The sequence below is a fragment of the Prunus dulcis genome, chromosome 3 (assembly GCF_902201215.1).
Source record: "Prunus dulcis chromosome 3, ALMONDv2, whole genome shotgun sequence".
NCBI lineage: Eukaryota > Viridiplantae > Streptophyta > Magnoliopsida > Rosales > Rosaceae > Prunus > Prunus dulcis.
Window position 1 is genome coordinate 3894974 of NC_047652.1, and position 24330 is coordinate 3919303.

A 24330-nucleotide genomic window follows, 5' to 3' on the forward strand; every position below is an offset into this window, starting at 1 on the left:
GACACGTGGCCCCTAATCGTTGGGGGTCCTCCTTTTTATATAAAAAATAGTATAGCCGCACGGCTATACCCAGTTTTTAATTTTTTTATTTCAAAAGTAGACACGTGGCGCCTAAAAGTTGGGGGTCCTCCTTTTTATATTAAAAATAGTATAGCCGCAAGGCTATACTCAGTTTTTAATTTTTTTTTTTAAATAAATAATTTAAATTTTTATGAAAAGTTTGGCTTCACCCTTTAAGTAGCATAGTATGTATTTCACCTTTTTAATTACTTTGATTAGTAATTAACTTAGTGAATATTTAAGGAGAAAAAGAAAAAGAGAAATTGAATTACTATTCATTAAGTAATCTAATTCATGAAGTTAATTAAAATATTTAATCATAATCAGTCATTAAAGAAATAATAATTAAAATATAATTGCTAATTCAACTAATTAAATCTCCAAATATATTATGTAGTTAATAAAAATAAATTTTTAAAAAATTAATTAACCTAAACATCCTAAGTTTATATTTATTTTTAAAAAATAAGACCTCTCCCGACGAAATTTCGTCGGCACAGAAATTTTCGTCGGGGAAAACCTAATCCGGCAAATTTTGTCGGCAAAAATCTTTGCCGACGAAATTTTTTCGGGAAAAGTGTTCATGTTTTTTTTTTTTTTTTTTTTGAAAAGTATAAATTTTTAAAATATAAAATTAGTTTCTTTACTTTTTCTTTTGGCCAACTTCCTTCATTTAATATATGTAATTAAGTAATATTTAATATATGTATTTAAGTAATATCTTATTCTTTTTTAATTACTTTAATTAGTCATCATATATATATATATATGTGTGTGTGTGTGTGTGTGTGTACGTACGTACGCACGTACGTAGTTTCTAATAATACATTCGTGTTCTATACCGTCTCTTTTTTTGGCCCACTTCTTTAATTATTTTTAAATAATTGCCTTGGGGGTTTTTGGCCATATTTAATTTCATTATTCTATTTGTTATTTAAAATATAATTACTAATTAAAGTAATTAAAAAAGTCTAACATATTCCTTAATTACATATATTAAATTAAAGAAGTAGGCCAAAAAACAAAAGTTAAGAAACTTTTTTTTTTTTTATAATAAAAAATTTTGAAAAGTATAGCCGCACGGCTATACTATTTAAACATATATATAAAAAAGGACGAGCCCATGGCCTAGGTGCCACGTGTCAAGTGAGTCTAGCCATGCGGCTCTACTGTTGGACACGTGGCGCCTAAACGGTGGGGTCTTTCTTTTCATATTAAAAATAGTATAGCCGCACGGCTATACTCAGTTTTTTATTTTTTTTAAATAAAAAGTGGACACGTGGCGCCTAAAGGTTGGGGTCCTCCTTTTTATAATAAAAATAGTATAGCCGTACGGCTATACTCAGTTTTTTATTTTTTAATAAAAAGTGGACACGTGGCGCCTAAACGTTGGGGTCTTCCCTTTCATATTAAAAATAGTATAGCCGCACGGCTATACTCAGGTTTTGAATTTTTTTTTTTTAATAAATAATTTAAATTTTTATGAAAAGTTTGGCTACACCCTTTAAGTAGCATAGTATGTATTTCACCTTTTTAATTACTTTGATTAGTAATTAACTTAGTGAATATTAAATGAGAAAAAGAAAAAGAGAAATTGAATTACTATTCATTAAGTAATCTAATTCATGAAGTTAATTAAAATATTTAATCATAATCAGTCATTAAAGAAATAATAATTAAAATATAATTGCTAATTCAACTAATTAAATCTCCAAATATATTATGTAGTTAATAAAAATAAATTTTTAAAAAATTAATTAACCTAAACATCCTAAGTTTATATTTATTTTTAAAAAATAAGACCTCTCCCGACGAAATTTCGTCGGCAAAGAAATTTTCGTCGGGAAAAACCTAATCCGGCAAATTTTGTCGGCAAAGATCTTTGCCGACGAAATTTTGTCGGGAAAAGTGTTCATGTTGTTTTTTTTTTTTTTTTTGAAAAGTATAAATTTTTAAAATATAAAATTAGTTTCTTTACTTTTTCTTTTGGCCAACTTCCTTCATTTAATATATGTAATTAAGTAATATTTAATATATGTAATTAAGTAATATCTTATTCTTTTTTAATTACTTTATTTAGTCATCATATATATATATATATATGTGTGTGTGTGTGTGTGTGTACGTACGTACGTACGTACGTAGTTTCTAATAATACATTCGTGTTCTCTACCGTCTCCTTTTTTGGCCCACTTCTTTAATTATTTTTAAATAATTGCCTTGGGGCTTTTGGCCATATTTAATTTCATTATTCTATTTGTTATTTAAAATATAATTACTAATTAAAGTAATTAAAAAAGGCTAACATATTCCTTAATTACATATATTAAATTAAAGAAGTAGGCCAAAAAACAAAAGTTAAGAAACTTTTTTTTTTTTTTTATAATAAAAAATTTTGAAAAGTATAGCCGCCCGGCTATACTATTTAAACATATATATAAAAAGGGACGAGCCCATGGCCTAGGTGCCACGTGTCAAGTGAGTCTAGCCATGCGGCTCTACTGTTGGACACGTGGCGCCTAAACGTTGGGGTTTTTCTTTTCATATTAAAAATAGTATAGCCGCACGGCTATACTCAGTTTTTTATTTTTTTTAAATAAAAAGTGGACACGTGGCGCCTAAAGGTTGAGGTCCTCCTTTTTATAATAAAAATAGTATAGCCGCACGGCTATACTCAGTTTTTTATTTTTTAATAAAAAGTGGACACGTGGCGCCTAAACGCTGGGGTCTTCCCTTTCATATTAAAAATAGTATAGCCGCACGGCTATACTCAGGTTTTGAATTTTTTTTTTTAAATAAATAATTTAAATTTTTATGAAAAGTTTGGCTACACCCTTTAAGTAGCAAAGTATGTATTTCACCTTTTTAATTACTTTGATTAGTAATTAACTTAGTGAATATTAAAGGAGAAAAAGAAAAAGAGAAATTGAATTTCTATTCATTAAGTAATCTAATTCATGAAGTTAATTAAAATATTTAATCATAATCAGTCATTAAATAAATAATAATTAAAATATAATTGCTAATTCAACTAATTAAATCTCCAAATATATTATGTAGTTAATAAAAAAAAAAGTTTAAAAAATTAATTAACCTAAACATCCTAAGTTTATATTTATTTTTTAAAAATAAGACCTCTCCCGACGAACTTTCGTCGGCAAAGATATTTTCGTCGGGGGAAACCTAATCTGGCAAATTTTGTCGACATAGATCTTTCCCGACGAGATTTCGTCGGGAGAAGTGTTCATGGTTTTCTTTTTTTTTTTTTTTTTGAAAAGTATAAAATTTTAAAATATAAAATTAGTTTCTTTACTTTTTCTTTTTGCCAACTTCCTTCATTTAATATATGTAATTAAGTAATATTTAATATATGTAATTAAGTAATATCTTATTCTTTTTTAATTACTTTAATTAGTCATCATATATATATATATGTGTGTGTGTGTGTGTGTGTGTGTGTGTGTGTGTGTGTGTGTGTGCGTACGTACGTACGTACGTAGTTTCTAATAATACATTCGTGTTCTATACCGTCTCCTTTTTTGGCCCACTTCTTTAATTATTTTTAAATAATTGCCTTGGGGCTTTTGGACATATTTAATTTCATTATTCTATTTGTTATTTAAAATATAATTACTAATTAAAGTAATTAAAAAAGGCTAACATATTCCTAAATTACATATATTAAATTAAAGAAGTAGGCCAAAAAACAAAAGTTAAGAAACTTTTTTTTTTTTTTTAATAAAAAATTTTGAAAAGTATAGCCGCACGGCTATACTATTTAAACATATATATAAAAAGGGACGAGCCCATGGCCTAGGTGCCACGTGTCAAGTGAGTCTAGCCATGCGGCTCTACTGTTTTGGGACACGTGGCGCCTAAACGTTGAGGTCTTTCTTTTCATATTAAAAATAGTATAGCCGCACGGCTATACTTAGTTTTTTATTTTTTTTAAATAAAAAGTGGACACGTGGCGCCTAAAGGTTGGGGTCCTCCTTTTTATAATAAAAATAGTATAGCCGCACGGCTATACTTAGTTTTTTATTTTTTAATAAAAAGTGGACACGTGGCGCCTAAACGTTGGGGTCTTCCCTTTCATATTAAAAATAGTATAGCCGCACGGCTATACTCAGGTTTTGAATTTTTTTTTTTAAATAAATAATTTAAATTTTTATGAAAAGTTTGGCTACACCCTTTAAGTAGCATAGTATGTATTTCACTTTTTTAATTACTTTGATTAGTAATTAACTTAGTGAATATTAAAGGAGAAAAAGAAAAAGAGAAATTGAATTACTATTCATTAAGTAATCTAATTCATGAAGTTAATTAAAATATTTAATCATAATCAGTCATTAAATAAATAATAATTAAAATATAATTGCTAATTCAACTAATTAAATCTCCAAATATATTATGTAGTTAATAAAAATAAAGTTTTAAAAATTAATTAACCTAAACATCCTAAGTTTATATTTATTTTTTAAAAATAAGACCTCTCCCGACGAAATTTCGTCGGCAAAGAAATTTTCGTCGGGGAAAACCTAATCCGGCAAATTTTGTCGGCAAAGATCTTTGCCGACGAAATTTTGTCGGGAAAAGTGTTCATGTTGTTTTTTTTTTTTTTTTGAAAAGTATAAATTTTTAAAATATAAAATTAGTTTCTTTACTTTTTCTTTTGGCCAACTTCCTTCATTTAATATATGTAATTAAGTAATATTTAATATATGTAATTAAGTAATATCTTATTCTTTTTTAATTACTTTAATTAGTCATCATATATATATATGTGTGTGTGTGTGTGTGTGTGTGTGTGTGTGTGTGTGTGTGCGTACGTACGTACGTACGTAGTTTCTAATAATACATTCGTGTTCTATACCGTCTCCTTTTTTGGCCCACTTCTTTAATTATTTTTAAATAATTGCCTTGGGGGCTTTTGGCCATATTTAATTTCATTATTCTATTTGTTATTTAAAATATAATTACTAATTAAAGTAATTAAAAAAGGCTAACATATTCCTTAATTACATATATTAAATTAAAGAAGTAGGCCAAAAAAACAAAAGTTAAGAAACTTTTTTTTTTTTTTTATAATAAAAAATTTTGAAAAGTATAGCCGCACGGCTATACTATTTAAACATATATATAAAAAGGGACGAGCCCATGGCCTAGGTGCCACGTGTCAAGTGAGTCTAGCCATGCGGCTCTACTGTTGGACACGTGGCGCCTAAACGTTGGGGTCTTTCTTTTCATATTAAAAATAGTATAGCCGCACGGCTATACTCAGTTTTTTATTTTTTTTAAATAAAAAGTGGACACGTGGCGCCTAAAGGTTGGGGTCCTCCTTTTTATAATTAAAATAGTATAGCCGCACGGCTATACTCAGTTTTTTATTTTTTAATAAAAAGTGGACACGTGGCGCCTAAACGTTGGGGTCTTCCCTTTCATATTAAAAATAGTATAGCCGCACGGCTATCCTCAGGTTTTGAATTTTTTTTTTTAAATAAATAATTTAAATTTTTATGAAAAGTTTGGCTACACCCTTTAAGTAGCATAGTATGTATTTCACTCTTTTAATTACTTTGATTAGTAATTAACTTAGTGAATATTAAAGGAGAAAAAGAAAAAGAGAAATTGAATTACTATTCATTAAGTAATCTAATTCATGAAGTTAATAAAAATATTTAATCATAATCAGTCATTAAATAAATAATAATTAAAATATAATTGCTAATTCAACTAATTAAATATCCAAATATATTATGTAGTTAATAAAAATAAATTTTTAAAAAATTAATTAACCTAAACATCCTAAGTTTATATTTATTTTTAAAAAATAAGACCTCTCCCGACGAAATTTCGTCGGCAAAGAAATTTTCGTCGGGGAAAACCTAATCCGGCAAATTTTTTCGGCAAAGATCTTTGCCGACGAAATTTTGTCGGGAAAAGTGTTCATGTTGTTTTTTTTTTTTTTTTTTGAAAAGTATAAATTTTTAAAATATAAAATTAGTTTCTTTACTTTTTCTTTTGGCCAACTTCCTTCATCTAATATATGTAATTAAGTAATATTTAATATATGTAATTAAGTAATATCTTATTCTTTTTTAATTACTTTAATTAGTCATTATATATATATATATATGTGTGTGTGTGTGTGTGTGTACGTACGTACGTACGTACGTAGTTTCTAATAATACATTCGTGTTCTATACCGTCTCCTTTTTTGGCCCACTTCTTTAATTATTTTTAAATAATTGCCTTGGGGCTTTTGACCATATTTAATTTCATTATTCTATTTGTTGTTTAAAATATAATTACTAATTAAAGTAATTAAAAAAGGCTAACATATTCCTTAATTACATATATTAAATTAAAGAAGTAGGACAAAAAACAAAAGTTAAGAAACTTTTTTTTTTTTTTATAATAAAAAATTTTGAAAAGTATAGCCGCACGGCTATACTATTTAAAAATATATATAAAAAGGGACGAGCCCATGGCCTAGGTGCCACGTGTCAAGTGAGTCTAGCCATGCGGCTCTACTGTTTTGGGACACGTGGCGCCTAACCGTTGGGGTCTTTCTTTTCATATTAAAAATAGTATAGCCGCACGGCTATACTCAGTTTTTTATTTTTTTTAAATAAAAGTGGACACGTGGCGCCTAAAGGTTGGGGTCCTCCTTTTTATAATAAAAATAGTATAGCCGCACGGCTATACTCAGTTTTTTATTTTTTAATAAAAAGTGGACACGTGGCGCCTAAACGTTGGGGTCTTACCTTTCATATTAAAAATAGTATAGCCGCACGGCTATACTCAGGTTTTGAATTTTTTTTTTTTAAAATAAATAATTTAAATTTTTATGAAAAGTTTGGCTACACCCTTTAAGTAGCATAGTATGTATTTCACCTTTTTAATTACTTTGATTAGTAATTAACTTAGTGAATATTAAAGGAGAAAAAGAAAAAGAGAAATTGAATTACTATTCATTAAATAATCTAATTCATGAAGTTAATTAAAATATTTAATCATAATCAGTCATTAAATAAATAATAATTAAAATATAATTGCTAATTCAACTAATTAAATCTCCAAATATATTATGTAGTTAATAAAAATAAATTTTTAAAAAATTAATTAACCTAAACATCCTAAGTTTATATTTATTTTTAAAAAATAAGACCTCTCCCGACGAAATTTCGTCGGCAAAGAAATTTTCGTCGGGGAAACCTAATCCCGGCAAATTTTGTCGGCAAAGATCTTTGCCGACGAAATTTTGTCGGGAAAAGGGTTCATGTTGTTTTTTTTTTTTTTTTTGAAAAGTATAAATTTTTAAAATATAAAATTAGTTTCTTTACTTTTTCTTTTGGCCAACTTCATTCATTTAATATATGTAATTAAGTAATATTTAATATATGTAATTAAGTAATATCTTATTCTTTTTTAATTACTTTAATTAGTCATCATATATATATATATATGTGTGTGTGTGTGTGTGTGTACGTACGTACGCACGTACGTAGTTTCTAATAATACATTCGTGTTCTATACCGTCTCCTTTTTTGGCCCACTTCTTTAATTATTTTTAAATAATTGCCTTGGGGCTTTTGGCCATATTTAATTTCATTATTCTATTTGTTGTTTAAAATATAATTACTAATTAAAGTAATTAAAAAAGGCTAACATATTCCTTAATTACATATATTAAATTAAAGAAGTAGGCCAAAAAACAAAAGTTAAGAAACTTTTTTTTAAAAAAATTTTCATTTTGAAAAGTATAGCCGCACGGCTATACTATTTAAACATATATATAAAAATGGACGAGCCGGGCGGCTATACAATTTTTGAGAAAAAAAGTAGGGCAATGAGTGTAGCGGGGCGACTATACTATTTCTCAAATTTTTTAAAAAGAATTTGGTATAGCCGGGCGGCTATACTATACATGTACGTTTATAGATCCGCCCACCGCTTATGCCCCACATGTCAAACGAGCAGCACTGGTTTTTTTTTTTTTTTTTCAAAAACGAAAAAGATACTCTTGTAAAAAGCAATTATGTGTTCAATGGTTAATATATATATTTTTAATTAATCAAAAGGTTAGCCTTGGCCTTATGGCTCTTGGGCTCTGTAATTTAAATTAAACCCGATTAGTTAATTAATTATTTGAATTATTTTTAAATAATGTTTTGAGTTTGTCCTATAAATTCACAGAGAACATTAATATCATCATTCTTGTATAGATGCACAGATAAACCCAAAAATTTTGCTAGGAATGAAAGCCCTGGTGCTAGGTGTTTGATTTAGAAAGTTGTATCCTAGTGGAGCAAACGCCATGTTTAATTTCGTTATTCTATTTGTTGTTTAAAATATAATTACTAATTAAAGTAATTAGAAAAGGCTAACATATTACTTAATTGCATATATTAAATTAAAGAAGTAGGCCAAAAAATACAAAAGTTAAGAAACTAATTTTATATCTTTTAATATTTTTAGAAAAAAATTCCCAAATTAAATTTTCATTTTAAAAAGTATAGCCGTATATATATATATATTAAGGGTAGCGCCCAAGGCCTAGGTGCCACGTGTCAAATGTGTAAAGCCAGGCGGCTATACTATTATTTAAAAAAATTGGAAAATGAGTATAGGGTTCTGAAAATATTTCAAAAAGAATCTAGGATAGCCCTGTAATATTGAGCTTCACGTAATCATTAATGTGTGTCCTCCATAGCACAAAGTCTCTGCCGTCGAACTTGTCGACTCTCTTCTCAACATTGTACGTTCATCGTTCCCACTTGAACATGAAGCTCTGAAACTAGTCGTTAGGAAATCAGGTTCTTGACAAGTGTTTTCCTCACACTCACTCGTAATTAGGGTTCGCGAGATCACAAATAAAGCTCCCTAAAATTCTTAGTTATGACACATAGGCACATGGGTAGGAGATATAGTCCAAATTATAAACAAAATCCTGAGCAGGAGTTATAGTTAAGTATAGTGGGTACATCATGAAGAATAATCTTATGCCTATTCCTAATCATTTCATGGATAATCTACTGGTAATGGATCTTTCAAGCCATTGACCCACTACTTGCACATACTTAATTTGAGTTAAACCAGCTGCGTTGTAGACTTTGGACATTTGAGTCGAACCAGCTGTGTCGTAGACTTCGCCTCTAGAGGTAACAAGTTGAGCAATTGATTAACGCGTTCAAATTTATATATATATATTTTAAATGTATTATGTCAATTTGCACCTAACAGACATTTCATCGTCAAATTTAGTACCTAATAGGTACCAAAAGCATCTTCTTTATCACAACCACATTTCTTGGCTTCTTCCCTCATGCTCCACTTCTACTCCTCTCCTCTCACACCAGCTTCTTCTCATCTCATCCTTTTGCCACTTTGCCAATGAGTTTCCTCAAATGGTAGACCAACACAAAGATATATTATAAAAGAAAAAACAAACCAAAAACAGTTGTCGAATTAATGTAATATTCTTTAGAGATGGAAGAGTTCTATAATAATATTGGTATTTCAAATAGTTAATTAAATTCTTAAGTTCTTAAGTTATTACAACCATTATTTGAATCCCGGAAACAGAAGTGAGACAAACAAAAATGTGATTGGCGCAGCCCCACCCTCCATGTTAACATAGTGATAATGGGGATGAGGTTAAGGTTCAAACACATAACATTTTGGCTGCATATTTAATGGCTTTTGACGTAATTAGTCAAAGATAAAATACAATATATAATGAGTGGTTCTACGACTAATAACACCGAGACATTTTGTGATAAAACCTCACACTTGTTATGCTATAACATGTGGTTAAGTTTGGGACACTCACAATGTTAGACCAACTAGTAGTGGGCCGATTGTCCGCCTCTCTAAAATCTTATCCCTATTCTGTATCTAGAACTTCGGCTCATTTTAACCCTCATGCTTAGCTTGCAAAACTTGGTTGATCATTGTCTTTTATTTTGTTTTGTGCATGTTGCCGTGATAGAAAAATTGGAAATATCATGCTTCATAGAACCTCTTGTAACACTTCAAACCAGATTTACAGGAATCTTCTGCCTCACTTTGGTTTGTAATGGACAAAGGACCTCTTAGGAGGTAAAAATTGCTACTGAGACAGAAATGAGGAGAACAAAGTAAAGCAAGGAGAACAACAGGAAGACAAGAATAAAAGCAGGTGACTAGTTGAAAAAAGCATAGCAATCAAAGAGAGCTTAATTTAAAGATAATATAATACAAACCCAGTTGCCTGCCTCAACTGACATGATACCACAAAACTAATGTCTACTTGTTAGATTAATTATTATGGTCAGCGTCTTAATTGACATATAAGGCTCTTTTAAAGTATTACTGGGTCAAGAATTCTGATCTGCATTGTAGCATCCAACTTATATAAAATGATCAGAGTCTTCGAATTGAATACAAACTTGTTTCTGAAAGTTTAATGATGTCGCGGACATTCAAGTCACTCCTCTTTCCACTGCTTGGTGGTTTTGCTCTTATGCTCCTAGTTCATGCCCAGGATGAATCAGGTATGAATATTTCTGCAATTACAGTTTAATTTGTTGAAAATTCTAAGGCCTCTCTCTTATGGTATGTGTCTGTCTGTGATCTGTCTCAGGCTTCATTAGCATAGACTGCGGCCTTGCAGGAAATTCTAGCTATACTGAAAAGACAACAGGCATTAACTACACCTCAGACACAAACTTCATAGACACTGGTGAAGTTAAATTTGTATCACATGATTACAAGAACGAATATCAACAACAATATTGGTCTGTTAGGAGCTTCCCTGAAGGAATAAGAAACTGCTACAAAATAAATGTTACGAATGGCAGCAAGTATTTGATCCGAGCAAGTTTCCTGTATGGAAACTATGATGGCCAAAATAAATTCGCAGAATTCGAACTACATCTTGGACCAAATTTGTGGGATTATGTGAAATTCGGGGAGTATGGCGTAGATTTTGAGCTCATACATATTCCCTTGCGAAATTTCATGCATATATGTCTTGTAAACACAGGATCTGGGGTTCCATTTATATCAACAATAGAGATAAGGCCTTTACTTAATGAAACTTATCAGACACAAGTGGGGTCTTTGGCACTTGTCTCGCGGTACGACACTGGTGCTTTAGCAGCCACTTTTGAAGGATATAGGTGAGACATTAAGTAATTTATGTCCTCGGACATGATCAATACACATATGTCAATTAATAGCTAAACACTGATCAAATCAATCTCTCTTGTTTAATTCTTTCTGTTTAGGTATCCAAAAGATATTCATGATCGCTTCTGGTATATCTATGCCCGCGATGATTGGACACAGATAAATACCTCACTCACCGTTAACCCTGGATTGTTTTACAAGCCACCATCTGATGTCATGCGTACTGCTGCCACGCCGAAAAGTGCAAGTGGCTCCTTGGATTTCTCCTGGAAGCCAGTGGATAAAAATTCAGAATATTATGTTTACATGCACTTTGCAGAAGTTGAAAAGCTCAAAACTAACCATTCTAGACAGCAATATGTGACTAAGAACGGAGTGCTCTTTCAAGAGCTTTTTTCTCCTGAATACTTGTACACTAGAACTCTTTTCACCCGTTTGGCTATTGGTGGAGAAGTACAATATAATTTTTCAATCTTTGCGGCTGAGAACTCTACCCTTAAACCCATCGTCAATGCCATTGAGCTTTACATGGTAAAAGAATTCTTAGAATCAGAGACAAATGAAGAAGATTGTAAGTAATTCTTCCTTAAGTTTCATCCCTTGATGATTGATTTTAATGACATTTTCTGCTGACCTTCCGAAAATATTAGTTGACGCAATCACAAACATCAAGTCAACTTATAAAGTTACTAAGAACTGGCAAGGAGATCCATGTGCCCCTGAAGTTTTCTTGTGGAATGGTCTAAACTGTAGCTATCGTGAAAATGAGACCCCAAGAATCACATCCTTGTAAGTATCTCTTCATACAAACCTACTCATAACATTCCATTTTAATTCCAGAACTCATGTGTTAATTAAGTTATGGAACATGCAAACAGGAACTTGTCCTCGAACGGATTAACAGGGGAGATAGCTCTTTCCATAGCCAACCTAACAATGATACAGACACTGTAAGTATATATGTCTTTTTACATGTCAGTTACAAGATAACTCAGTTTTAAATTTTCATTTTGTAATGATTTCTCAGTTTTAAATGAGTTGAGCTGCTCATGATTTCAGGGATTTATCAAACAACAGCTTGACAGGACAAATTCCTGATTTTTTGTCTCAATTGCCAAATTTGAATGTCTTGTAAGTTATTTTTATATATACGGCGGTCGATAGACTTCAAATTCTTAATTAGTTGCAAAACATGGGTGATAGAGTCCTTTACATGTGCAGGAACTTGGAGAAAAACAAACTCACAGGCCCAGTTCCTGTAGGACTCATTGAAAGAAGAAACAATGGCTTGCTATCATTAAGGTCTGCTTATATTGCTCAATATAGATATGCCACCACTTTTCTATTTCTACTTTCAAATTTATTTCTTCATGAAAATATAAAATGATCAGGTATTTCCATACAAATTGGTAGATGGTTGAGAATTATAACAGCTGCCCTGCTGCTAATGTTACAGAGGATATTATATTATTGGTACCTATTATTAATCAAAATTTAACTATTGTTGCTATCAACCATCTTGACATCAGTTTGTGTGAAAATCTAAACATGCCCGAACAAGTTTCTTGCGAAAAGAAGGAGACGAAAAAGAGGAAACAGAATTCCAATATTGTTCCCATAGTTGTGCCAATCGTTGGAATATCAATCCTCTTATTATCTGTGGCAGCTATCTGGTTGGGGATTAAAAGGAGAAGACAAAATGGTAAGACCTGTAAATATTTGCTCAAAAGTTTTTGTAAATACAACATCGTAAGGCCAAACATCCTCTTATTAACTTGTGATGATGCAAATTAAAGCCACCATTGGGTCCTTGGAGTCAAGAAAGCGACAGTTTACGTACTCTGAGATACTGAACATCACCAACAACTTAGAGAAGAGACTCTTGGAAAAGGGGGGTTTGGAACAGTTTATTATGGATGCATAGACAAAACTGAAGTAGCTGTCAAGATGCTTTCTCCATCGTCAGTTCAAGGGCCTCAACAATTTCATGCAGAGGCATGTTTGTCAAAATAAACTAGTGCAGACTTTCTAATCCTCAATCACATGTAATATACTAACATGTTGCATTTATGGCCTCTTCATTTACAGGTTGATCTTCTTCTGATAGTTCACCATATAAACTTGATAAGCCTTGTAGGATATTGCAATGATAAGACCAACAAGGGGCTCGTTTACGAGTACATGGCCAATGGAAACTTACAAAATCATCTTGCAGGTTCGTTTTCAATTGAAATTCTTCGTTAGCCAAATTCACCATTTCTTTAGGTGAGGTTTCTTTTATGTGGCTATTTTATATATGCAGGTAGCAGTTCAAATGTCTTGACTTGGGAAGGTAAACTTCAAATAGCAATAGAGGCTGCCCAAGGTCTGCAACAAAATCATTTTCATAATCCCTTTTTACTAGTAATTTATCTTCATCATTTATTAAATTTTTTTGTGATAAAATCAGTCTGAATTTTGCAATACAGGATTGGAATATATGCACCATGGTTGTACACCACCTATGATCCACAGGGATGTCAAATCATCCAACATCTTGCTGAATGAAAATTTCCAAGCCAAGATATCTGATTTTGGCCTATCTAGAAATTTCACTGAGGAGGATGGTACTCATATATTCACAGGTGTTGCTGGCACTCCTGGGTACCTTGCCCCCGAGTAAGTTTTTGTTACTAGCCTAAGGCGTCATTTCATTTGTTCATATCTGAGCCTATTCTCGACTTTATCTATTTCTACAATTAAGATACTATCACGTCACATGCCATAACATCTTAATGTTGATCAACTAAAACTCGGGAAACAAGTCGATCTTTTAGTATTGTTGTTTTGAAATCATGACTTGTGACGCACGGTTGGCTTGAAGGTACCACGACTCAAACAGGCTAAATGAGAAAAGTGATGTTTATAGCTTTGGGGTTGTACTGTTGGAGATCATCACAGGTCGACCTGTTTATTCAAACACACATGATGAGAGAATTCACATAAGTAACTGGGTTGCTTTCATGCTTTCGAATGGGGACATTTCCGGTATTGTTGATCGGAGGTTAGAGGGAAGTTTCAATGTAAACTCTGTTTGGAAAGCTGTGGAAATAGCAACATCATGTACATCAGCAGATGCCATCAAAAGGCCGACCATGAGTGAGGTAGTGATGGGAATAAGGGAATGTTTGGCAACAGAAATAGCTCAAACAAATCAGACTGGCATTGAAACTAATTTAGTACCTATGGAAAGCCCCACAGTTAGGTAGCTATCTTGATAAAATAATGGAAATTGGGGTGTATTGTTTTCCTCCTTTTTTTTTTTCATCAATGTTGTTTTATGCAAGTTGATCAATCTAATTGTACTGTCACTGTGGGTTCTTTGTCTGGACCTCAATGCATGACCTAGTCTTAGGTACTTTGTGCCCTTGGGCCTCTCTTGCTTTTTTTCCTGCATGAATCTCCGTTTTCAGACCCAAAGAAAAAATGTAAGACACAGACCACTTGATTTCCGGGATTATTATAAGCACGGACATAAAATATTTTCTCAGCTTCTCTTGTTTTACACTTTATATATTAAGAGAATCCTTTTTGGTTAGAGAGGGAATAAAATTTCAATTATTCTTAAAACATTTAATAAATTGAATAATAAATATAAAATTTGAGAGTAAAATTAAAAAATCATTTATCACACACTGTGTCTCTCCCACGACCATCATACTTCTTTTTCCCCTAATTTTGCAGTGACTATGCATGGCATGTGTAGATAGTTGTAATTGTTATCTCTCCGTACTTGTGTAAATCAATACTTTTTTTCACTCGACTAGACCTTATTTATAAAAATTAAAATCTTAACGAAAGCATGTTACATTTAAATATCTATCTGCAGATAAAAAAAGAAAGATTTTAAACATCTAAAATGTTTCTCTCTTATCTTTTCTTCTTTTAATGCGATATTTTCTTGTCGGGTTCTCACTACATTTGTTCTTCAAGGGGTCGTTTGGTACGGCGGACTGTCATGGACTGGACTAAATCCTGGGACTATCTCGGATTAGCTCGGATTGGCCTAAGCTGGATTAAGTACTGACCTATGTTTGGTGCTGTGTCGGACTAAGAAACTGGATTGTAAAAATTGTGAATACCTATGTTTGGTGCTGTGTCGGACTAAAAAATAATTATTTTAAAATTTAAAATTAATAATTTTTAAATAATTAATGTAATTTTTTTTGTTATTATAATTACCAAATTAACATGTACATTTCTTTCCTCCAAACCAAAGGCTTTTTATTTGTTGTTAAAATTATAAATTCCACCGATTTTATGCATGATTTAATCTTTATTTGTATGCAAACATAAAGAATGTAATTAATTGAATCTTTACCATGTGATTCGGACTAAAAAATAATTATGTTATTAATTTATCTATTTTTCTGTTTTCAGTTTTTTTTTTCCAGCCTTTTCTTCTTCTCTCTCTCTCTCTCTCTCTCTCTCTCTTTCTTCTTTTTGTTATTTTCTTCTTCTTTTTACCTTCCTATTTCATTCAAAACTATTTTTTTTTTTTCTACTTACCTTTCTTTTTCCACTGTGACCACCCCAAAAAAAACAAAAAAAATCTCTCTTTTTCCAACAAAAAAGCCCCCAAACCATTCAAAAACACTTTTTCTTTCTTTATCTCTCGAAACCACCATATTTCTCCATACTAACCCAAAACCTTCATCTCCTTGCTGCAGAAAAAATAAGGAAGCTTGCTTCGTTGGCCTCCCTAGTTCAATTGGCCTTTGGGCTAGCTAGATCTGCTTCCGCATCCCCTTCTATTGTTGGAGGTCTTTATTGGCAGAGGCTTGCTAGATGACAGAGCCAACTCATTGATTTGAGCTCTTTCTCTGTCTCTTGAATTCCACCAGGAAAACTTTTCCTCCTTCCCTTTCAATTTGGCCAATGGTTCAATCATATTATTGGATATTGAACTTTTTGGTTTTGTTGGTTTCCTGAGTTTATGTCTATATATCAATCTGCCTTTTGACTAGCCCAAGCCAACTTGGAACGGCAACTATAGCTAATTGAGACTCATCAACAAGTTTCGATTGGAACTGTAGTGGTGGGGTTTTGAATTTGATTCAAGCAGTTCGGACTCGCATGTTCAAAATAGCGCTCTCGCTATTTTGCGAACCACATTTTGGCATCGCTATGTTAGACAGGCGAGGCCGGGGCTTTTTACACTGATGGACTATGCAATCCCATTTAACTTAATCCCCTTCTTTACCAAACATGGGTTTTGAGTATTATATAGCACAGTCCAGTCCAGTGAGGCATAGTGAGGCATACCAAACATGCCCCAAAAGGTTTGGTCCGGACTCTTCAATTAATTTTCAAAAACATAAAAAATACACAGAAACGCGTGCTTTAAGGACGTGATGTACAATCTACAAAATGGAAGAAAGCTGGCAGGGTTTGATGGCAACAAGTATCCATTTTTCTATTTACTGATCCTGACCGTCCATAAATCATAGCACATATGGACCCCACCCCAGTCCCAATGCAGGTCGATGATCATCAATATCATTATCATGAGAGAGAACTGTTCCAACTAATCTCTCTCTCTAAACATAAATAAAGAGAGCCTCATCAAATTGTGACTCACAATGCCTCTAAGATTTTATGCATATTTTGGTGTCCCTTGCTTGATCCTCACTGGATTTTGGTTTTGCTAATTAAGCCACCGATTTCCATGCCTTATTTGTCCATCCAGTTTGCTATAAGTCAGAAGAGTTTCAGAACCACCAAAATAACTCCCATCACATGCAGCTTTGACATAGCTTTAACTCATAATGCCTCCACCTGCCATCTTCTCAACTGCCCCATATTTAATATAACCAGAGAAAATTATGTTTTGTCTGCAAATTATTATGGGTATTTTTTGTATATACAAGCGATAATTTAATTTATAAGAAAGGATTTATCTAATGAAATTTTTATTTGATTAAAAAAAATTACAAGAAGGGACTTAACACATTATCCGGAGACTTACAAATCAAAGTTATTTTTCCACTCGATTGGACCCTGTTGACAATTATTATGGACTTATAAGAAGAAAAATATGAGTTATGGTGTTTGTATAATTTTAAGTGCTGGTAAAACCAATTGAACCCTCATTTAATGCCTAAACACAAACTCTACCTTCCCTCTTCAAGAGGAAGCTTCAAAAGCGTCATTTAATGCCCTTATAAAGTCCAGTTTTTCATAGCATTGAGCTTCAAACAAAAGAAAGCTGCTTCACAGAAATGGGCAGCCATAGCCAATGCTTGACAGCTGCAGCCTTGGGTTTGGTTTTTGTATGTGCATTGTTTGTAAGTGGTGGAAATGCACAAGAAGCAACCACTCTTGTTCCAGCCATCATGACCTTTGGTGACTCTGCAGTTGATGTGGGCAACAATGACTATCTCCCAACTATCTTCAAGGCTAATTACCCTCCATATGGAAGGGACTTTGTCAACCATCAGCCTACTGGCAGGTTTTGCAATGGGAAGCTAGCCACTGACATCACAGGTAAGTAGAAAATTAGCTTCAAATTGAAGCCTTTCTCTTTCTCTTTTCTTTTTTCTTTTACAATATGATAGTGTAGACTAGTCTAATGTACGGGGAGGGAGATCAAACTCAGGTGCAACAAGGCGGGCACAATGCATCTGGTGCATAAACAGTCATTAATTGCTTCCTAGAGCAAGAAAAGTGATCTTGTTAGAAACACCAACCTGATTGTTTAAGTTTAAGTTGTCTAGTTGAGTTAGTTTCAACTACATAACATAATTAGTTTCTTTATGTAGCTTAACCTGTCTTACAGGAACAGAATTTTAAAAGTACATACCATTCTGTAACCAGATTAATTGTTGATAATGATCATTAATTTCTTAAGCTATATGACTCCTCCAGCATTAATCTGGGATTGGATTAGCAGTTAATTAGACTATCCAAGCGTCTTAGTTAAGTGGTAAAAACATGATAATCTGAGTTTCTTTACGCAGCTGACACTCTGGGGTTCACGACTTACCCACCGGCATATCTTAGCCCACAGGCATCAGGGAAGAACCTTCTGATTGGAGCCAACTTCGCTTCAGCTGCATCCGGTTACGACGAAAAAGCAGCAACTCTAAATGTAAAATTCCAATCTTAGTAATGACAGTTAATTTTACACCTATGTACATGTTAATTTCACATGTTTCACACAAAACAATTGAACTTGTTGTGGCAGCATGCAATCCCATTGTCCCAGCAGCTACAATATTTCAGGGAATATCAGGGTAAGCTGGCCGAGGTAGCAGGCAGTAAGAAAGCAGCATCCATCATCAAGGATGCACTCTATTTATTGAGTGCTGGCAACAGTGACTTTCTTCAGAACTATTATGTCAACCCTTATCTTAACAGAGTCTACACTCCTGACCAATATTCCTCTATCCTTGTTGGCCTCTTCTCAAGCTTTGTTAAGGTATCTTGACATTGGTGCTTCTCTTTATTAATCTCCTCTTTTTTTAAAAAAAAATGTGGTTAAAATTGTATGTTGCTGATTTCTGATTGCGAAACTAAGGGCTCGTTTGAGAGGGATGATTTCAAATCAAGGAATTCAGTTAATGTCTATCTAGTGTTTTATAGTTTATTTTTAACTAATTTGCCTTATTAGCATTTCCCAATCTTTTCTTTGAAATCATTTCATTCAAATGGATCTTAACTAAGATTTTGATGCTTCCTTGAAAAACTAGGATTTGTATGGCTCGGGAGCCAGGAAAATTGGTGTGACTTCACTCCCTCCATTGGGTTGCCTTCCAGCTGCAATCACCTTATTTGGATACCATGAGCAAGGGTGCGTGGCTAGAATCAACTCTGATGCCCAAGGGTTCAATAAGAAGATAAGCTCCGCCGCAGCAAATCTCCAAAAGCAACTTCCTGGCCTTAAGATCGTCATCTTCGACATTTTCAAGCCTCTCTATGATGTGATTAAAGCCCCATCGAATTACGGTACTAAACTAAACTAAAATTTCAACCCAAGTGGCCTAACAAAATAGACACTTGAGAAATAATATATAATTGTTTTTTCTATGGTTATTTTTTGTAGGGTTTGCGGAAGCAAGGAGAGGTTGCTGTGGAACTGGGATTGTAGAGACAACATCACTGCTGTGCAATCCAAAGTCGATCGGAACTTGTTTGAATGCGTCTCAATACGTGTTCTGGGATAGCGTCCATCCATCTCAAGCTGCTAATCAAGTTCTTGCTGATGCATTGATTATCCAGGGCATCACCCTCATTGGATGAAGATATATATGGATCTTTCTGTCTCTTTAAAATGTTGAAGACTGCTACTACTTGCTTTTTAGGTTACTATGTTTACAAAGATAGTGATGCAAAAGCTTAATAAGTTGCATGCAATTTGTTAATTAATTACAAAAGAAGTTTGTGAAGATCAACAAATGGTTCAGAAATCTACTCACAGATGTGATTTACATAAATATTTTGCTTCGTTAATTGAGGGGAAGTAAAACCAAACAAGAGATCTCAGGGAGAGAGAGAGAGAGAGAGATACCTAATCTACAGCACAAACCAGAAAAAGCTAAACGTTATATTGTAATTGATTAGTACTGAAGAGTCTAAGTGCTGGTCTCGCCTTACTGGAGATTTACAGAAGCAATCAATTGTACAGCATCTTTTGCAAATTACACGCAGAGAGAACAAAATGCTTTGACAGAAACTGAACTAGTAAGTAACAAGACATATAGCAAAGGTAAAATGCCACCAGTTTTCAGGTCAAGTAAGAGCGGCACTTTGCAAAAACAGGGCGATGATCTGCACTGGTCCTACTACCATTTGCCACCTTCAAAACTTGAGCTTCTTTGACAGAGTTGTTCATCTCCAACGGCATTTCTGACGTTCTTGTTATCTGTGCTGCATGCCCACGCTACAAGGAAGAGAGAGAGAGAGAGGAGAGCACATAACACAAGAATTATTGACAGTCACATGAAAAAATAAATAAAAATCCTCTGAATGAAGTACTCACAGACCTCAAGATTCTCAGAAAGAGGGTGGTGACGAGCCCTTGAAGTTGTTTTGGAGTTCTCAGCTCTGCCTCCTGTAGCTGCTGATCTTGAACTTCCTGTGGGTCCACTCTGTTTGTAACCCTTCTTCCGGTTGCCAGCTTCATGACCTCCGTGATTCACAGAGTTCATATCTTGGGCATGAACATTACACGTAGCATATGTCCTCGACTGTAAAACAGGTGAAAATAAATTTATATCAGTTCAATCCATAACAAAGCCAGCATAGGACAAGAACATTGTGAAAGCCTTTACATATCAACAGAGTGTCTTATGAGTTCTAAGATGGCACTTTGTGAGTGGTTAAAACAAAATTATGTGACTGTAACTGAAAAAAATGAAAAACTTAACCTACATTCTTTTGGAAATTCTCATTCCTGGTGCTACCCCACTGTGCTTGTCTGGATGGAATCTGTGGCATCATAAATGAAGTAAGAATAACTTGCTGAGACTAAATACACACGCAGAAACTCACACACACACACACACACACACACAAATATATATAAAATATATTAGCAAATAAGGTGGATTACTTACCCATGAGAAGTTTTGTGACACCAAAGGATACTGTGCATCAACGTTAGTACCAAAAGTTTGATACATGACCGGTTGGTGTAGCGGAGGAGACATAGGAGGGCTAGGGGAAACGCTGTACTGGAGTGGGGGGAGGATAGTCCAGTTTGGAGGTTGGAAAGATCTTTGTGGCAATTGATGATAAAAGTAATTTTGCAGATCTCTGCAGCGATCTTCTTTGCGTTGAGCCACAGCCACATACAGTTTTCTGCCTTCGAAAATAGTTCCTGACAAAAACAAACTCAAATCACAGAGGTGTAATTCAAATACAGCCTTAAGAGGACAAAAGGCAGGAAAAGAGACACAATGAGTTTACCATTAAGAGTATTGAGAGCCTTTACAGCTTCTTCAGGAGTTGAGAAACAAACAAAGCCAAATCCTTTGCTCCTCCCGTTATCAAAGCACATCACTTTAACCGATTCTATCTTCCCAAAGGCACTAAAGTGCTTTTCTAATTTTTTATCGTCAATATATTCAGCTAAATTCTTAACGTAGAGATTCGAAGACCTAAGTTTCTCAATCGGACTGTTGAGCATCTCATTTTTACAATTTAGAAGCTTTTCCCTCTCAGCTTTCTTTTGTGCCCTTCCTACAAACAAATGTTTTGTTCCTGATCCACATTTTGATTTTGCTTATTAGAGAAAGTTTCAGGCATAATAATGTTACAAACAAAACAAACTAAAATGAGATGAAGAAAGTTGGAGGTTTACCCAGCAGTGCACCATTCATGGCCTCAATCGCCTTCTTAGCCTCTTCTTGTGACTCAAACTTAACAAACCCAAAACCTCTTGACTTCCCGTTGGCATCCTTCATGATGGCAAGACTATCAACCCTTCCATACAGAGAGAACTTTTCTTCAAGCAGATCCTCAGTTACATCTTCGTCCAGATTTTTCACATACAGATTTGTAAATTCTGATAGCCTCTCACTTTTCTTAACAAATTTTGACACATATCTAAAGAGAAATGACAGGACAGAAAACAATTACAACAGCATAAATTTATTGACAAATAAATCATTTTAACAAAAGCGGAAACTATAGGAGAGTCCTTTATATCAATATATAAACTCAGAACCTATAAGAAACACATGTAACCATCCAGGTTATAAAGAATAGAAGAATTTTTGGATAACACACATTGCCCAAGAACATCATAAACAATCAACACCAGGAAGACAAGCATATCGAAGGAATAACCATGACCTTGAAGATCATTACTTGTCATTAAAACAATGATCCATTGAGGGCCATCCATTCAAGTTTATTCAGTCAAGAACATTCGAGAAGAGAAAACAGGAGTAAGTAAGAAACACAGAACAAAGGAAACAGAGGGCTTACAAATTCTTCCCCATAATAACAGTATCATTCAGAGCACTGACAGCAGCCATAGCTGAATCCTCTGTGTCAAACTGGACGAACCCAAAACCCTTACTCTTCCCATTTTCTTCGGCTACCTTGCAAGAGAGTATAGTCCCAAAATCGCCAAACATGTCCTGCAACTGAGTGCTGGTGACTGAAGTGTCAAGGTTCTTCACAAAGATATTGGCAATACCAGTTTTTCTTGGAAGAGCATCCCTTTGAGACCACATTATTCTCATGGTTTTCCCCTTCAATTCAGTGTGATTCAGACAAGCCATAGCCTTGGATGCTGATCAAAACAGATAACTCAAAGTAAACAGACGCATCAAAGATCAAATAGAACGTATCAAAAAAGGTGGTGCAGAAATCAAACATGAAAGCAGACATAAGAAACTCAGAGAGTAAGAAATCTAGCCAGGAAACAAAAAAGCATACATGCAAATATGCAAACAGAGGAGGAGATCTAACTAGAGAATCCAAACAGAGAAGTTGAGCACAAGAAACAAAACCACCAAGAACCCATTTCAGAAAAATGAAAGTTGGTTCGCCATTAAGCAAGAAAATGCAACCAAAATAACATGAAACAAAGCCACCAGAACCAAAATAAACCCGAAGCAGAGAAATTGGGTAACCAAGGTTGCCGTTGCGAAAAAGAAACAAAACCACCGAAACCCATTTCAGACACTTGAGTAACCAAGAATGCTATTACAAAAAGACATAAAGCCCAAGAAACGAAACCACCCAAAACCACTTTCAGGAAAATGAAAGTTGGTTCACCATTAAACAAGAAAATCCCCAAAAAAAAAAGAGAAAAAAGAGCAACTAAGAGCTAGACAAAAGATCCCTAGCCACCAGAACCAAAATAAAACCCAATAGAAAACCCATTTCACAAAATCGAAAACTACAAGGAACCATAAGCAAAAAACAGCCAATATAACGAAGATACAGTCACATAACAAGAGAAATCTACAGAAGAAGCAGAGCTACTATACAGTGTCGTTTCCGTTACCATGGGAGTGAGAGTAGAAGTTGACGTAGGCGTAGCGAAGGGACTCGCCGGAGTGAGCGTTAAGGCAGAGGCGGACGGAGGCAATGGGGCCGATGAAACGAAACGTTCCGAGGAGGTCATCTTCCGTGACCTGTGGGTCCAGGTCGCCCACATACAGCGAGACATTCTGCAGAGGATCAACCGGCGGTGGCGGTAGCCGCAGTAGCGGTGGTTTTGGTGGTGGTGGTGGAGGCGGCGGCATTGGGGTTCTTGCGTCTGACGCCTCTGACGCCATTTCCTTGCTGCTCAAGAATCACAGAGTACAGAGCTCGGAGAGAGAGAGAGAGAGGGAGAGTTTTGTTTGTTTGTTATAACGGTGAGGATGGCGTGTGTGTACTGTACGATATATAAAGGCGAATGCGAGGGAGGAATTTGTACGGACGGAACCCACTCGCTTCGAGTAGGATTTACAGAGTCTACTCGCTTTGGTTGTAGCTTTGGATTCTGGGAATGCTGAGGGTCGCGAAGGGCGGGAAATGGCTGAACGACGCCGTTTAAGTGGAGGCGTTTCTTCGTTGACGTGCATGTGCGATACAGCTGTCATCCCCCCATTCAAGAGGTTCAAAGGATAAATTTGTCAACTCATAACTTGGACGGCTGGGATTGTAATAGATTGTTTGTGAAGAAGATCAGTGTAACTGAATCGGTTAGGATTAAACCATGTAAGAAAAAGAGGAAGGCATGCTAGTGACAACCCCACACAATTTTTTTAGAAAAGACGTCAATTTGAAGTGCCAAAAATATTAGGAAGGCTTCAAACCGCAAGTGAATCGGTGGTAATGTAATGTTGAAAACTACTGGGGGGCATTACATAATTGCCATCACATAAGTTCTTTGAAAATGTAGCCGTGCTTCTCTATAGACTATATCCATTGATGAAGCATTTGGTGGAAGAAACGATAATTCAATTTTAATTTAATTGACATGGGATTTGATTTTAATTCATGGTTAAATTGTAGGTTGGATTGTAAAATCTACAAATCGACCAATAATATCAACCGATTAAGGATTTGTATTCAAAATGTTCCTTAATGCATCGTTGTCGATTAATTGTC

The 24330-nt window shown here is 34.1% G+C and overlaps 2 protein-coding genes and 1 pseudogene across 2 annotated transcripts; 2 read left to right on the forward strand and 1 right to left on the reverse strand.

Moving 5' to 3' along the window:
• The first annotated feature begins 10513 nt into the window (after positions 1–10513).
• Positions 10514–14483, forward strand: LOC117621004 (annotated as a pseudogene).
• Positions 14484–17371: 2888 nt separating this feature from the next.
• LOC117620729 (GDSL esterase/lipase APG) lies at positions 17372–19686 on the forward strand. The gene is made up of 5 exons (XM_034350905.1): positions 17372–17760; positions 18234–18364; positions 18461–18694; positions 18966–19221; positions 19319–19686. The coding sequence occupies exons 1-5, from the start codon at positions 17496–17498 to the stop codon at positions 19513–19515; spliced, it is 1083 nt and encodes a 360-aa protein (XP_034206796.1). The 5' UTR covers positions 17372–17495; the 3' UTR covers positions 19516–19686.
• A 119-nt stretch (positions 19687–19805) lies between these two features.
• LOC117620728 (polyadenylate-binding protein 4-like) lies at positions 19806–23569 on the reverse strand. The gene is made up of 8 exons (XM_034350904.1): positions 23237–23569; positions 22207–22516; positions 21578–21822; positions 21184–21477; positions 20832–21094; positions 20647–20703; positions 20259–20462; positions 19806–20155 (listed from the first exon to the last, which is right to left on the reverse strand). Exons 1-8 carry the CDS (start codon positions 23508–23510, stop codon positions 20000–20002), a joined length of 1803 nt encoding a protein of 600 aa, XP_034206795.1. The 5' UTR covers positions 23511–23569; the 3' UTR covers positions 19806–19999.
• Positions 23570–24330: the final 761 nt, after the last annotated feature.